This window comes from Sminthopsis crassicaudata, chromosome 4 (assembly GCF_048593235.1).
Source record: "Sminthopsis crassicaudata isolate SCR6 chromosome 4, ASM4859323v1, whole genome shotgun sequence".
In the NCBI taxonomy this organism is placed as follows: Eukaryota; Metazoa; Chordata; class Mammalia; order Dasyuromorphia; family Dasyuridae; genus Sminthopsis; species Sminthopsis crassicaudata.
In genome coordinates, this window is record NC_133620.1 from 403,346,996 (window position 1) to 403,363,273 (window position 16,278).

Sequence of the window (16,278 nt, forward strand, 5' to 3'; positions counted from 1 at the left end):
TTCTAAGTTGTTGTCTTTTGACACCAAATTTTCCAAAAAGTAAATAGAAAGACATGCAACTCAGGAAAAAAAGTTATCAAAAAGTATAAAATATTGAAGAGGTAGTGGCCTTGGGCTATTCTTATGCTGCTATTCTGAAAAATAGCACATCCATGTCATTATCAGATTATCATTTCATTTTGAGAGGGGGTATATACATCGCTTTTCTGAACCAGGATAAAGTAGCCAGAGCTGCTGTGCTTTGGCTAAGAACCTCCCTATATACCCTTTGTGGGGCCTCCCTGCGCAACACCTGCGCTAGACCACGTGTCTGTCCTCCGCCCCTGCCCAAGTGAGACAGACCTTTCCTGAAGTCCTTCCTAGATATCTTCTGCTATAAATATTTGTATATTCTGTCACTCCAAAGTCCATTCAGAGGCTTGATCTGGTGTTGATTCTGAGGGAAGCCAGGAAAAGCTCAGGTAAAGTCCTGTCTACTCTGCCATCTTGGCTCCATCCCTACCTCATCATTTTTGATGCACCATATTTTAAAATAATCACCTATATCAGTTGTTGTCTTTAAGTCCTTATCTCACTTCAAATGAAATAATTTCTTTTAAGTACTCTTTATTTAATATTGCTGATTAAATTATGTTTCTCTAAATGTATATCACTGTTGTAGACCTCCAGTTACCATTAGTTCACACTTTTTTCTCCCTACATTTTCCCTACACTAATGGTGAGGAAGGATAGATCTTATTGATTTTTTTTCTTTTTAGACAGGGGAGCTGAGGACAAAGATGAGCCAGTCTCATGAAGACAGTTTAACAAGTGTGGCTTGGAATCCAGATGGGAAACGCTTTGTTACTGGAGGGCAGCGTGGACAGTTCTACCAGTGTGTAAGTGCTAAGATGTTCCCCTCAAGGTCCACATTTCTGTGAATGAAGTTCTTAATTTGTTCACTCAGAGAAAAGATCTATTTGATTACCAGGTACTGATTCAACTTAAGAATTTGGAGAACTTCATCACTGAAATTTTTGTCTTGGTCATATTTATTTTAATGGAACTTGATCTGTGTTTAGGTTCTTAGGATTGAATAGGAATATTTGGGAATAATTAGGCTGAGATATAACATCATGTGCTGAAATATTTTATTTTCTATTTTATTTTTATTTTCTTTTATTTTGGAAAATTGTTATGGTGTTCTCTGACCATTCTTGTCATATAATTCTCTCCTGATTAGGATTTAGATGGTAACCTCCTTGACTCCTGGGAAGGGGTAAGAGTGCAATGCCTTTGGTGCTTAAGTGATGGGAAGACTGTTTTGGCATCAGACACACACCAGCGAATTAGAGGCTACAACTTTGAGGACCTTACAGATAGGAACATGTAACTATTGTTTTGTTTTGGATTTTTTTGTTTTTGTTTTTTTTAATTAAATAACCGATAATGCTAAGCATTTTTAAAAATGCATTTGAACAAGTTAAATGAGATCTAATCCTTTTTGACTCAGATTAATTTTCTCCAGTCAGAAGGTAATCACAAGCACTTAGCACAACCCCTAGCACTGATATTTATTAATGCCAGATAAAGTAGTGCCATTTTTACCAGAAATCTGGGAAGGGAGTTGCCCTTTTTTAGCATTTTTAAAGATATTCTAATCTTTACCAAACTGATTGGATTTTTGTTTGTGTTCTTATTACAGAGTACAAGAAGATCACCCTATTATGTCTTTTACTATTTCAAAAAATGGCCGATTAGCTTTGTTAAATGTAGCAACTCAGGTAAGTTTATAATAATTTTATATGGAATGCTAATTGTGATTTATTTTTCCTTTTATATGTAATTGAATAGAAATAGTTCTATCAAATATAAAACTGCTGTATCTATGGTACTTAACACATTGATTGAATTTTATCAGAAGATAATTACTTTGCTGATTCATAACAAATAGAAATAAAAATAACTAGGAAAGAAAAAAGTTAATTTTACATTTTTTAAGTACTCTGAGGTAAAATAAACTCCTTTTCTTTTGCTTATAGGGAGTTCATTTATGGGACTTACAAGACAGAGTTTTAGTGAGAAAGTATCAAGGTGTTACACAAGGATTTTACACAATTCACTCGTGTTTTGGAGGCCATAATGAAGACTTCATCGCTAGTGGCAGTGAAGGTAATAGCAGTTGGATATATGATTGTAATTAAATACCATTTTTTATGTACTTAAATTAAAGATCCATAATGAGAATATGTTTAGATGAAAGAAAATGTAGCAGGAATGGAAATCTGTCCTCAGAGCCAGGGATGACTTGGGTTGAAGACTAGCTTTTGATACATCCTGACTTTCTTGCCCCAGCTACATCATTTAGCCTCTCATTCTCTGGGCAATGGCTCCAAAACAAAACTAACTCTTAAGTTTGGAAAGATCCTGATCCACATTGATAAAGGAGCTTCCTCTTCAGATGTACTTTTTACCCATGAAATCACTGATCTGGTTCCTTTCCATTGTTTTCATGGATAGGGAGATTATCATAAGTAACAGCTAACACTCCCAAGACTTAAAGTTCTCCTGATGCCAGATTCTTAGCACTTAATCTTGGCTATGTGTGTTAGGTAGGAGGAAGGAAGATGGGGTTTCTTGGGCCCATGTGTCACATTGATTAAATCATTAGTTTGTCATAATTTTAAGAGTCAAGGCATTCATTAAGTTAATGATTCTTCCAAGTAGGTTAAGATATAAAAATTCATTGTTAATAGTGCTTTACTTGGGTGAACTCGGTTTAACAGTCAGCTATGATTTTCAAAAGTCATTTGATTTTATTTTTGTCAGTAATCAATAGAAGTTTTCTGCCATTTAGCATTTTAGGCAAGCCGATTACGATCATTCCTGCACCCTTTTGATTAGGTTTCTTCTTTGGAAGTATCTTGATCACTTTGTGTCACTGAGAGCTGTATATGAAGTCAGGAATACACATCAACCAAACATTTGTGGAAAAGCATCTGGCATTAATAAATATCAGTGCTAGGGATTGTTCTATGTGCTTGTGATTACTTTCTCTTCCCTTCCCTTCTCCTTTCCCCTCCTAAAAAAAAATTGCCCTCAAGGAGCTTACTTTTTATCAGGAAAATTAACAAATTATGGGTAATTATGTAAATAAGAGTTAATTTCAGGGAGGAAGCATTAGCAACTGGAAGGATTAGGAGAGGGCTTATGAGGAAAATGGCACTTGAGCTCAGATGTGAAAGAACTAGGGATTCTGATAGTTGGAGACCAGGAGATGATACTCTTCAGGCATGAAGGACACGTATAGAAGTACAGGGTTGTTGTATCTGAAAAGCAGCAAATAGGCCATTTAGTTTGAAAGGTAGAAGGAAGGAAGGAGAAATGTGTTGTGGACCTGTATGCTGGAGCCAGGTTGTGAAGCAGAATAAAAATACCAAAAGGTTGTTAGTTTTTAAGCTGCAAGCAACAGGGATCCACTGGAGATTCCTGAGCAGGAAAACTGATATTGTCAGATCTGTATTGGAATTATGTCACTTTTTAATAGCTGAGTGGAGGATAGATGGGAAAGAGTCCCAAATAGCATGTTAACATCTAGGTCCAGTAAACTCTGTCTGCTTACCTGGCTTTGAAAGGCCTATAAACTATAAGTGGTTTTTACCTCCTTTTAAATAAGATTTGTACTTTTAAATGCATTTTGGCCTCATGCTAGAGTTAGGGAAGTCTAGTCTAGATGAGAAAGATCTGGCCCAGAAAAAAAAAAAAGTGGCATGTGATGAGGTAAATACCTAATAATGAGGTATATACCTCAATAGGATTAGGATTAATTGAGGTCTAGTGCCAGGATTGGGGTACAGAGAGTCACTTGGAGCTCCCCTACAACCCCTTTGAATTTGGCTCAAGGATACAAAGTTAAATCAGGTCTAGTGGCGGCGAGAGTCCCCTGTAAATGAATTTACAGGCCCGAAAACCTAAATTAATAAAAAGAGGTTTATTGTAGGGTTTGGAAGTAAGATTAAAGTCTGTTTAGTAAAAGCATTAGATAGAGGAGGAAATATACCAGCCAGAGGTGGCAGGATGGAGAGTCTCTGATGCTAGGAATATTGCTGTCATCTTTCAACTCTCTGCCAAGGGATGATTCCACCTCGGCTCTTTTATTTGCTTCAAGAAGCCTAGGGCAGTGGGCAAATTCTTGGCAGGCTTTTCAGATAAGGAAGAAACTGTTTTGGGGAAACCTGAGCAGATAGTTGGGGGTTGAGAAAATCTAAGCCAGCTCAGATCCAGTGGAGACTGGGTACAGCCCAAACTGGCTCAGATACAGATCTTGTAAATCAAAGGTCAGTCCCAAAGGAAGTTGTAGATCAGACAAGGAATCTTAAAGGGGCTATCGCCCTCATCACATTGGAAGTGGCTATGAGAGCAAAAGGAGGAATTGGGGATAAATTTCCATGGTTATAATCCAAGATAGTGAATGATAGGGTCTTCACTAGTCTGCAAGAAGGCCAAGTTTAGTTGGAAAATAATATGTTTGAGATGCTGGTGAAACCCTTTCTCGTATTTGTCACATTACCTTTCTGGACCTCAATTTCATCTGTAAAATGGGTATGAGTTAGATATTTATAAGGATAAAAAGTGAATGTATATAAACCACATTGCCATTCTTGGTACAGTAAAATGATATATGTTATTACTGTATTTGTTGTATAGCAAAGATAGGTATAATGACAAGAAAATCTGGGGACTTAAATAAATCTTATAGACTATGAATTATGGATTCAATAAATTTTCCAAGCTAATAGAAGTATAAAACAAACTTTTTTTCCCCCTGAGGCAATTTGGGGTTCAGTGATTTGCCCAGCCAAGAAGTGTTAAGTGTCTGAGGCCAGATTTAACTGGGGTCCTTCTGACTTCAGGGCTGGTACTAACATAAACTATTAAAGACATCAACAAAAATCTATGTAAAAGAAAATTTAAAGGCTCAGCCAGATACATTTAGCTAAAGCTGTTACCAGCTAAAGCATTCAAGCTTTAATACATAGGTGATTTAAATTTGGAGCCTTCAGGTTAATAGGATGTTGCTATAAACAGATTTGTTTATAGACAAATAGGTAGATTATATTTACTAAACAACTTCTAGTTGAGTAACATTGTTTCCTTCCTAAAAATTCTCAAAGAACAAATACCATCACGTTTTATTTTAAAGCCCAAAGAAAACAGATATCATGTGATCTGACCCATTTATTTTTACACATAAAACTGAGACTTAAAAGACATGAAACAGCTTGTGAAGAGTCACACAGCTAATATCACCTTGTTGATTCTGGAACTAGAATTCAAGTCATATTTGTTACCTTATCCTGGCCAGAATAGGATAGAAGGGAGAGAGAAAGACCTTCAAGTTAGAGGAATCAAGAAAGGTTTCATGGAATGTAGGCCTTAAATATTTACAGAAGGAATGAATGGTTGAACTTCACTGTATGCCAAATCTGGAGCTGTAATTCCCAATTTCTTCATTGTCCTATACATACATGCCTTAATGAAGCCAGGATAAGGTAACAAATATGACTTGAATTCTAGTTCCATTTTGGTTGAGCATAGGAAAAGGACCAAGTCTTGGACTTTGGTAGCTAAACAATTGGAAATATTTAATTTGGTTTTTGTAGTATTTTATTGTTCTAATTATATGTAAAGATAGTTGGATTCATTTTTATAAGATTTTAAGTTTAAAATTTTCCTCCTCAAAATGGCAGACAATGTGCTGTTATGGAAACCTATTTCCACATTAGTCATGTTGTGAAGGAAGAAACTGAACAAAAGGGAACTAAGTCTTATTATAGTTGATCATGACACAATCTTGCTATTACTGTATAGGATGTTCTCTTGGTTCTGCTCATTTTACTCAGTATCAGTTTGTCTTTCCAAAATCAGTCTGTTCATTGTTTCTCATAGTACAATAGTATTCCATTACATTCATATACCACAACTTATTCATCCATTTCCTAATTGATGGAAATTCTTTGCCAAGGTGGAACTATCTGGCACATAGTTTAAAATTATAGTTTAACAACTTTAAGTTAGAGATTAGATTTAAGAGTTTTCGGATCTGGTTATTAGTGACCTTTGAGAGTGCAGTTTCATTAAAGTGGAAGGGTGGAATGAATCCAGATTGTAAAGTGATAGAGGAATAAATGAATGGATAGAGAGGAGATAGAGATAGTATTTGAGAGAAGAGACGTTAGATCAGGTGGCAGTGATGATTTGAGGAAACAGATGTACAGCTAAGAAGACCAGGACATGTTTGTAGATAGATGGGGCAAGATTAGTATATGGAGGAGTTGGGAGGAAATCAAGAGATTCACATGGAACAGGTTAGCATTTGAAGTGGAGAAAGGAAAGTCAGCAGCTGAAATCTGAATATTTTTATTATTTTTTATTACTATAGATTTCTTTAGGTAAGCAGAATCCCTCTACCAATGCAGATCTGCAACTGGTCTGCAACCTAGTCTCATAGAATTGCTTTATGTTAAGAAGTATACAATAGCTTTCAAAGCTACTCTTATCTTGTAACTTTTTTATCTCATTCTGTGATTACATTACTTCATCAATGTTCTGGTCAATCATGTTTTCTATTGAATTATTCTTAGCCTACTACAGTCCCTGTACTTTTTTCTTCTCATATGTGAAACATCTTTCAAAATCTCTACTCTAGCTTCTGAAATTTATCTCCTTGTCTAATACAATAATGTAGATACCCTTATTTTCGAGATCAGGACATTACTATACCTCTCTACCTTATAATGAAGAAACAAAATTCTCTCTTGCCCCCCCCCTTTTTTTTTTTTTTTTTTTAAATTAATTTTGACAGTACATATGCATAGGTAATTTTTTACAATATTATCCCTTGTACTCCCTTGTGTTCTGAATTTTTCCCCTTCTTCCCTCCACCCCCTTCCCTAGATGGCAGGCATTCCCATACATATTAAATATGTTATAGTATATCCTAGGTACAATATATATGTGCAGAACCGAATTTTGTTGTTATTGTTGTTGCTGTTGTTGCAAAGGAAGAATTGGATTCAGAAGGTAAAAATAACCTGGGGAGAAAAATAAAAAATGCTAACAATTTACACTCATTTCCCAGTGTTCCTTCTCTGGGTGTAGCTGATTCTGTCCATCATTGATCAATTGGGGATTAGCTCTTCTCTATGTTGAAGATATCCACTTCCATCAAAATACATCCTCATACAGTATCATTGTTGAAGTGTATAATGATCTCCTAGTTCTGCCCGTTTCACTCAGCATCAGTTGATGTAAGTCTCTCCAGGCCTCTCTGTATTCCTCCTGCTGGTCATTTCTTACAGAACAATAATATTCCATAACACTCATATGCCATAATTTACCCAATCATTCTCCAATTGATGGGCATCCATTCATTTTCCAGTTTCTAGCCACTACAAAAAGGGCTGCCACAAACATTTTGTCACATACAGGTCCCTTTCCCTTTTTAGGTATTTCCTTGGGATATAAGCCCAGTAGTAGCACTGCTGCTTCAAAGGGTATGCACAGTTTGATAACTTTTTGGGCATAATTCCAGATTGCTCTCCATAATGGTTTGCCCCTCTTTTTCAATTTGAGAAAATGGCATCATGATCATTAACTTTCTTTAATCCAGTCTTAGATTTTAAACCTGTAAACATATTTCTATGCTTTACTTGGAAGGCAATCAGGTTTCAGTGTATAGGATGAATCAAAGAGAACAGAATTTGCTGAGAAAGAACATAACATATTAAAGCAAACAAAGATAAAAAAGTAGGGGGAAAAAATCCAAGGAAAAATGGAAAAACTTTAAAAGAAAGTTTAGTGCCTTAATGTGGAAAGCAGTGAGGTGACAGAAAAGGCAGGAGCTAGACATTGTAGTTATAATATTTGATTTTGGCAGGCCATAATCTTTCAAAGTAAAACCATTTTTACAAATACCTTGTTCATAGGGAGCAGTTAGGTGGAGCAGTGGGGGATAGCTAGGTGGAGCAGTGGATAGAGCACGAGCCCTGAATTCAGGAGAACCAGAGTTCAAATCTGGTCTCAGAGCTGTGTGACCCTGGGCAAGTCACTTAACCCTAGCCTCGGGGGAAGGGAGGGAACCAAACAAAACAATTTGTTCATACTTTGGGGTGTGAACTGAATATGGAATTATTGTTCAGATTATTTTTAATATAACTTGTGCAGCTAAATGTTTATTAAAATAATGGAACCTTTTAAAATCATTCCAATTTTTTTTCCTACAAATGTCTATTTTAATTAACAGACTACTCTGAAACCACCAGGCCATTTTATAAGAAATCAAACCCCTTGAATTTTCCTGATATCAGAGCATGAATATGCCAAATTGGAAATCTGTAACAGAATAGTTTAAGAAATTGATTGGGTGGGTCAAATGATGAATATTGCTTTGTTCAAAACTTTGCCTAAATTAAGTGACTTTCTCCTCAAAAACTTTGTTTTTTGATGAGGTGCTAATTTGGGGCAGGGGAATCATATTCTTAAATTTAGATAAAGATATAAATTAAATATTAAATCACTAGGGTCAAAGGTGTATGATGAATGGGGTCTGCTCCAAATTTGTTGTCTTGTGGCAAACTGGTCCCTTATTGCTGTAAAACAATCAATTTTTCCAAGTTCCCTTATAGATGTTTCATTATACTACCTCAGCAGTTTTCAAGATTTGCAGACCCCTGAAAGTCCCTGAGATTTTTTTAGACGCATTAAGTCAAAACTGTTTTCATGGTAAAACTAAGATATTCTTTACCTATTGGAATATTCTACCCTTTTCAAACTACATATTTTTGAGAAACCAAATTTTTTCATATGCTTGAGCCAAAATAACAAGCCTGACATTTTTAAGATATTTGCAAAATATATGTAAAACAATGCCATTCTCACTAAATTGTTTTATAGTGATTTTTTTTCCCATCAAGTTTATATTAAACTGTAATGAGATTATTTTATGTTTATTAGTATATTAACTATTTTTATTTCTAATGTGGTAAATATTGATAGGTAAAACTCAAAAAAATGGTCTTTGAAGTCCTTAATAATTTTTAATAGTGTAAAATATCTGGAGACTAAAGTTGGGCAACCCATTATCATGATTGTATCCAATCTTTTCTTTTTTACTCAAGCCTCTCTTACTACTTTCCCCATCCCTTTTTTGCCTCTGCAAAGGACAATCTCCACCTCATATTTACCTGTGGAGGCTACTTGCTGTTGCCTCTTCCTCTTATTCGGTGTCCCAAAGTCTTTGGACATCATCACATATACCCACCCTAGGCCTTTCTTCCTTCCTGTGATCCAGACTCTAATGAAGAAACAGCCTCTTCTTACCCAAAGCCAACCCCTCTTTCTTCTTGCTTTTGTTCCCATATCTTACAGCAATTAGTCCTCACAACCCCACCATCCCTCCCACTGATTTTCATCTCCTACATACATACTAATTCAATCTCGCCATTGTTCTCTACATAGATTCCAAAAAAGCTTTATTTGACTTGACTATTTACTCAAACCTCTTTCCTTTCATAACCAAAACAAATTTGCTTACTGCTTTCTGTCCATTTCTTTTCTAACTTCTGAACCCCTTGTTTTCTAGCTTTTAACATCATCATTTAACTCAAACTCATTATCAGGGATAATGGACCTTTTATCAGCCCTAGAGATTTCTTCTTAACCTCTTTGCAGAATCTGACACAAGTGACCCCCTCCCTCTTGGATATGTTCTTTTAGTGATGCTGCCTCTCCCCCCCCCCCCCCCTTGGTTCTCCTGGCTCATCCATGTCTTCCCTTTCCCTGTGGGCTCATCTTCCTTCCCTCTCTTCCCCCTCCCCCTTCTCTGAGTTCTGTACTTTTTGAGAGGTTTCATTAGCTCCTTTGGAAATGGGTTTCACCAGCCATCTTTTGCTGATAAGGATGAAGTGAGCCTCTCTTGCCTCCAGGAATGCATCATTGGCTTCAATTGGCATCTCCCAATTCGGTCATCCAAATCAGAACATCTCTCTTCCTAACTTTGCTAATTCTGTTGAGAATTAACTCTACCATCATTCCCATCAGCCAAATTCACAATTAATTGAATCATCCTTCTCTCTCTCTGTTTTCCACACCCTTTATATGTCCCACCAGATGCCAAGTCTTGTTGATCTACCAGCCCAGTATTTCTTATCTATATCCATCCCCTTCTTTATATTCATATGACTGCTCTTCTAGTTCAGGCCCTTATGACCTGTGATGAAGACTGTTAAAATAGGTACTTGAAACTGGTCTTCTGGCTTTCAGGCCCATCTTTTCCCCATTCATATCTCACATAGCTGTGACATTCACAAAGCTCTAGTCTAGCAATATCAAGTTGGTCATTAATGTCTGTTGGCTCCCTATAGCCTCTGGGGTTATTCATTGCTCTTCTGCATTTTAAATAAAATCTGGCTTCATCTTTTCCATACTTATTGAATTTATTGAACAATTATATTCCTTCATTCATTCTATTCCAAGTAAACTAACTTAAATGTTATTCCCTGGATACCACATTTCATCTTCCATCTTTTATATAGACTACATCCCTAGGGGACATTTAAGAATCCTGCCATCCCTGGTATACACTTCCTCCCCACATTATCCTGTTAGAATCCCTAGCTTCTCTCAATACTCATAATCCCCTTCTTCTTTACTCCAATTGATAGTGACTGCTCCAAAATTACTTATCTTTCTTCATGCAATAGAATTTAAGTTCTTTGAGGATTCACATTTGTTTGTTTCTATTCACAATGCCCATCTAAACATTTCATAAATGCTTGTTGAACGAATAAATGCCTGCCTCATAAGTATATTGTATGGGAAACATTGTCTAAATTGAAAAGTGCTATAAAATGTAAATTATTACCATTCACTTTTCATAAAAATAAGTACTTTGGTCCATGATGAAATGTACTATCTACATATGAGTCATAACTATAAAATAATGGGGCTGCATAGTATCCAGGGCATAATAGGTGTTTAATATTAATATTTACTGACCAACTATTAAGTGGCTGAATTGTTGACACATATACTGAACGTCTTACAAATGAATGTCTCCATTGCTCAAGATATTTTGAGAATGCCTTCCAAATTCTTTTCACAACATTATATTCTATTAGTCAATTCAATTGAAATTCAACTTAAATACATGGAAGCAAAGACCCCTCTATATATTAGATTACCACCCTCCATAGCTAAAAAGCATTTGGTTCTCCACTGCCCTCAGCAGTAGCAAATCTTCATGGTTTGAACATGAGTAAATAAGTTAATTCATATGCCACTGAGTATCCAATGGGATGAATAGTCAAAGTAACTGTTAATATTTTAAATAAAAACATGGTGTGTAGCTATAATTTAATGATGGATTTTTCTTGTATGACTGATAGACTTAAGGAGATTTGGAATCAAAAGATCTGGATTTAAGTTTTGGCTTTTTGCCCTTTTTTTTTAGGTGGGAATAATAATTTATTGCCAATCTACCTAGGATGGTTATGGGGGGGACATGTTGGATGCCTTGTAGCAGGTGATATGTATGAGCTGACATTTGGATTATTTGGTGCTATTGTCTAAGTTTGAAGCTCTTTTTTAAGTATTTTACAGCTCGTTTATGGTTTTGTAGTTCAACCTCTAGGGTACTTGATTAATGAATCTACTAATATTTCCCCCACAATTTAATCTGTAAAGCGAATTCCTATATATGACTTGAAATAAAAGAAGAGATAAAATATAAAGATAGACAACACTTAACTGGCTACAGACACAAAGGAAACTTAAAATTCAAAAGTGACTACTGAGAAAAACAAGGTTCAGCTGGGTGTGTTTAAAATCAGTCATTATTTCAGGATCAAAAGTCACAAATATACTGTGGAAACAGATAAGTGACAAATAATTATAGCTAAATCTAAGTAATCTTTGGTCTGCTTCTGTACAGAGAACTTGATAAATTTTTATTGTGAAAATGCTATTACCATAATATGAAGGATGAAAATCTTTCTCAAACTACTAAGGATATGGTCCCTTCACCAAAGTCGTCTTCAGTTGCCTCTTTTTGATATGGAGGGGAACTTAAGTTATCAAAGTTAAGCAAAAGCATAAACTCTTGGTATGTTCTATCAAGCTATAAGACTATATATTCAGTGGAGATGGCAGTTTGGGACTACAGCAATACAGTCACAGATCCTTGAAGAGTTACTTGTTTGATCATATCACCTTTATCATGAAAGATGATAATTGAATAAAGAAAGATGGTAATGTTGAAGAATTGTTTAAGAGAATTATTATCAAGCTATATTGTTAAGCCTACAGGATAATTTGATAATGTTAATGGTAGTGATTAATGCATATATCTTTTTTTCTTTTTCTGTAAAATGCTATTTTATTCAGATCACAAAGTATACATCTGGCACAAACGTAGCGAGCTGCCAATTGCAGAGCTAACGGGACACACACGCACAGTAAACTGTGTGAGCTGGAACCCACAGATTCCATCCATGATGGCCAGTGCTTCAGATGATGGCACTGTTAGAATATGGGGACCAGCACCTTTTGTAGACAACCAGGATATTGAAGGTAATGCCGTTTATGATATTCTTTTTTCCTTCAAGGAAAGCTGGATTGTACATGTTATTCACAATAATTGTTAATAATGTTCAAAGTATATGTATGTAGTAGTATTTGTCTTGGATGGGGGGTGGAGTGGGGAGAAATTTATCCCTTTGAGTACTGTACACTAGTGTTATATAAAGATTCTTTTAAACATTGTTATAACTTAATTTCATATTTATAACTTTTTAATGGTTTTTATGAATAGAATTGGAAAGAACTCCCTCAGCCTCACCCAGTTAGATACTTAAATTCCTACCATATTAGAAAGTTTTGTTTTTTGCTGGGGATTATTTATTCAGCAAACATTTATTACATACCCACTTAAGTGTAAGGTATTGTATTAATTGACAAAGGATACCCAAAAAATCATGTTATTCAAATTAACAGAATGGCTTTACCTGATCTTAGTAAGAACGTCCTAGATTTTCCAGTGATCTTGACTGTAGATTGTTTTTTTGTGTGTTTATAGTTAAGTGCCTCCTGCATTTCATGCTAGTTAAATGTAACCTAAATATGAAGCCAGAGTGGTGTCTCAGCAAATGAGGTTAGATGTTCCAAAGTATAATAGGTCAGAACACTGCAAGAGAGAATGAAGAAGAAAATGAATCAGCAGAAACGCATTAAGAGGGAAGCATTTGGGAAAGATGATGGTTAAGATCATGGAGGACCTAGATGGAGTAAGGTGCCCCAAACTGGTAAAGCCTGATGAATTTTTATAGGGTTCTTGTCTGAGTCAAACAAGCCAAGAATTAAGAGGCTGAAGATTAATCCCGGGGGGAGCATCTGGAGTTTTAGCTATTAAAGAAGTTGTATAGCCAGATGACTGAGGAGCTGAGCTTTGCTAGGGCTTTTTCATCTAACAGGGAATTTAAAGATGAAGCTTTGGCTTTAGAGCACAGATGAAGAAGCATTAAGAGAATGATGAGTTAAATTTTAATGTGAAAATACTGATGAATTAGTGTAATGTGGTTTTAAAATACAGAGAGATTTTACTTAAATGACTAAGCAGTTTCAATATGATTTCTGTGAATTTTTTCAGTTTGTTTAGAAGTAACTAAATTGATCTTTGATATGATTAAAGCATTTTACTGTAGTTTATCTTTGGCTCTTTTACAGAAAAGGCTTTGTGGGGAAGAAGAGTAGTTCCAATTTTTTGTTGTTGTTGTTTTAGATTTCGTCTACTCAAGAATCTTTGATCTTGGGGTAATTCTGGTTTTAACTGCTAGAAAATCCTACTTGTGAAAGGGTAAACTAGAGTCATTTTGCTGTTAGCTGATTGCCAATTCTGATACCTCTAAGGCAGGTAGAGGCAGATATCTTATGAATCTACATTGGGATGTTATGCAGTTTTCTAACATAATGCTCTTAGTTCTTTGGCAGCTCTTCCTTCAAAGAAATTCATATGGGTGACAGGAGAATACATCTTTTAAGTGATTTGTTTTATACTAAGAATGTAACCAAATAGCAACAATTATCTAAAGTCCAATTTGTTTCAAAACATACCGTTGAAAGAAACATGAGACTCGGTCATTATAGCTTGTCCCCTATCCATATAATAAAGTTCATCATTGTCACTAATAAGTAGAGTAGTCTTCCAGCATCTGATTAAAGATCTCCAACAGTGGATTTAGGAGCCAAATTAACTTTTCATCTTTCAGGGGAATAAAAACAAAAAGGGGGTGAAGAGAGAGGTGGCATTGCTCTTCAGCTTCTAAGAACCCAAACTAGGATGACTGAGGAGGGTCTTAATGGATCTTGGAAGATCCTCTGGGGGGAAAAAAAAACTGAAAGAAGGAGCTGACTCCATTTGGCTGAGGTGTTTGCCGAGTCATCTACAGAACAGAAAGACCTACTGGTGGCCAGTACATTCACTCACACTTTAGCTGGGACTTTAGGCTAAAGTAGGTATAGTGGTGACTTGAGAAACTCAAGGAGAATTCAGGAAATGTCTGTACTTTAGGGGTTTTTTGTTGTTGTTATTGTTGATTGTTATTATTTGCATAGATAGTAAAACACAAAAGAATATTGAGTAGTGAGAACAAAGTGAATTTCCGGTAAAATTATACCCAAAATGCTCATGATGAAATAGCTAGGTGATACAGTGCTAGAATTTATCAAAACTTGCATGTAGGATTAGCTCTAAATAAACTGTCTATTATCTCAAAATTATGCTTCTAATATAGACCTAACAAGAGATTTCCTATCTCACATGAGATATAAAAAAGATTTTTCAAGTCCTTGTTCCTTTGCTTTCTATCAGTACAGGCATGTATTTGTTTAAAAAAAAAAAAAAATCTGGCAATTTAGAAATTGGTGACAGTTAAAAATCTATATAAGTTTTTGTTCATTAAGTGAAATATGGCAGTAGTATACTGGTTAAAAATCTTTTTTCTGTGGTGTAAAAAATGAAAAAAATAATCAAGAAGAAACATATTTAAGAGCCAGCATTCAAATCCCCATCTTAACCCTTCATTTAAATTCTATATTTTATTAGGGATGCTGTAATTTGTAGTGACATGTTATTTTTTAAATTCTAACCAACTTTTTTCTTTTTCTCCTCCATATATACATATTTCATCTTGTCTTCATTCAGAGGAATGCAGTAGCATGGATAGTTGATGGCGAATTCGGAGCAGACGACTTCTGTTTAACTTAAAATTAGTCGTATTTTAAATGGCTTGGGATTTGGTGCAAACAAACATGATTGATAGCTGGACAGACATGCTCGTCATGAAAAAAAAGAACCATTTCTGAAGCCCGATTGGGGCCAAACATTTACCACCTTGCTTCATAGTAACCAGTTGAGATGAAGCACGTCGTTAGAACGTTGTTGGACACCGTGTTGAATTACCCCCCCATCGGTTGTGAAGAACTGTGCTACATTCAGGCTACCCATTGAACTCAGTATATATATTTTTTTCCTTCCTGCCTTTTTGTCTGGCGGGCTACCATTCTTGTTGCTCTTCTGTGTAATGAAGTTTAAATGCTTGTTTGGAAAACTTTATTTAACAGTTTAGAAGGCTTGATAGAAAGAGTGCTTTAGTCTGAAGAGTATACGTTGGATAGGAAAGTTAATTTCCTTCTCTTGTTTCTCTAAATCTCTCCGCCTTATTTAGCTTGAGATCTTTGCAGCTTGGTTCATGGATTCTAGCCTTGCCCGTTGCGCAGTATATACTGATCCAGATGATAAACCAGTGAACTATGTCAAAAGCACTCTCAATATCACATTTGACAAAAAGTTTTGTACTTTTCACATAGCTCGTTGCCCCGTAAAGGGTTAACAGCACAATTTTTTTTAAATAAATTAAGAAGTATTTATAGGATTAAAGTGACTTCATTTGTATACATTTGGAATTTAAACCAGCTTAAAAAACAGTGTCATCTATGACATAGATATGCAGTATAACTGATGATCTTCTGGAGTACCATACAAGACATGGTCAGAAACAGAGCTCGGAAGGACTTTACACAGGCAAATAAGAGTAAAATTTTTTGAGGTCTTTTGTTTTTGTTCTTACAGCCATCATTCATCTTTAAAATACTGAATAAAAAAGATGCACAACCAACATGATAGAACAAAGGTCAACTTAGGATTTTTCAAAAGCTTATTCAGGTTTTTCATGAAATTGGAAA

The 16,278-nt window shown here is 35.5% G+C and overlaps 1 protein-coding gene across 2 annotated transcripts in view; it reads left to right on the forward strand.

Annotated features, from left to right (window-relative positions):
- Window positions 1-15,968, forward strand: part of WDR26 (WD repeat domain 26) — a 40,633-nt gene extending 24,665 nt beyond the window's left edge. For both annotated transcript variants that reach the window (XM_074262631.1, XM_074262632.1), the window contains exons 9-14: window positions 759-878; window positions 1,223-1,368; window positions 1,685-1,763; window positions 2,022-2,151; window positions 12,424-12,609; window positions 15,239-15,968. In XM_074262631.1, coding sequence (XP_074118732.1) covers window positions 759-878; window positions 1,223-1,368; window positions 1,685-1,763; window positions 2,022-2,151; window positions 12,424-12,609; window positions 15,239-15,264 — 687 coding nt within the window. In that variant the 3' untranslated portion in view covers window positions 15,265-15,968. The remainder of the gene's footprint in view (window positions 1-758; window positions 879-1,222; window positions 1,369-1,684; window positions 1,764-2,021; window positions 2,152-12,423; window positions 12,610-15,238) is intronic.
- The last annotated feature ends 310 nt before the right edge of the window (window positions 15,969-16,278 follow it).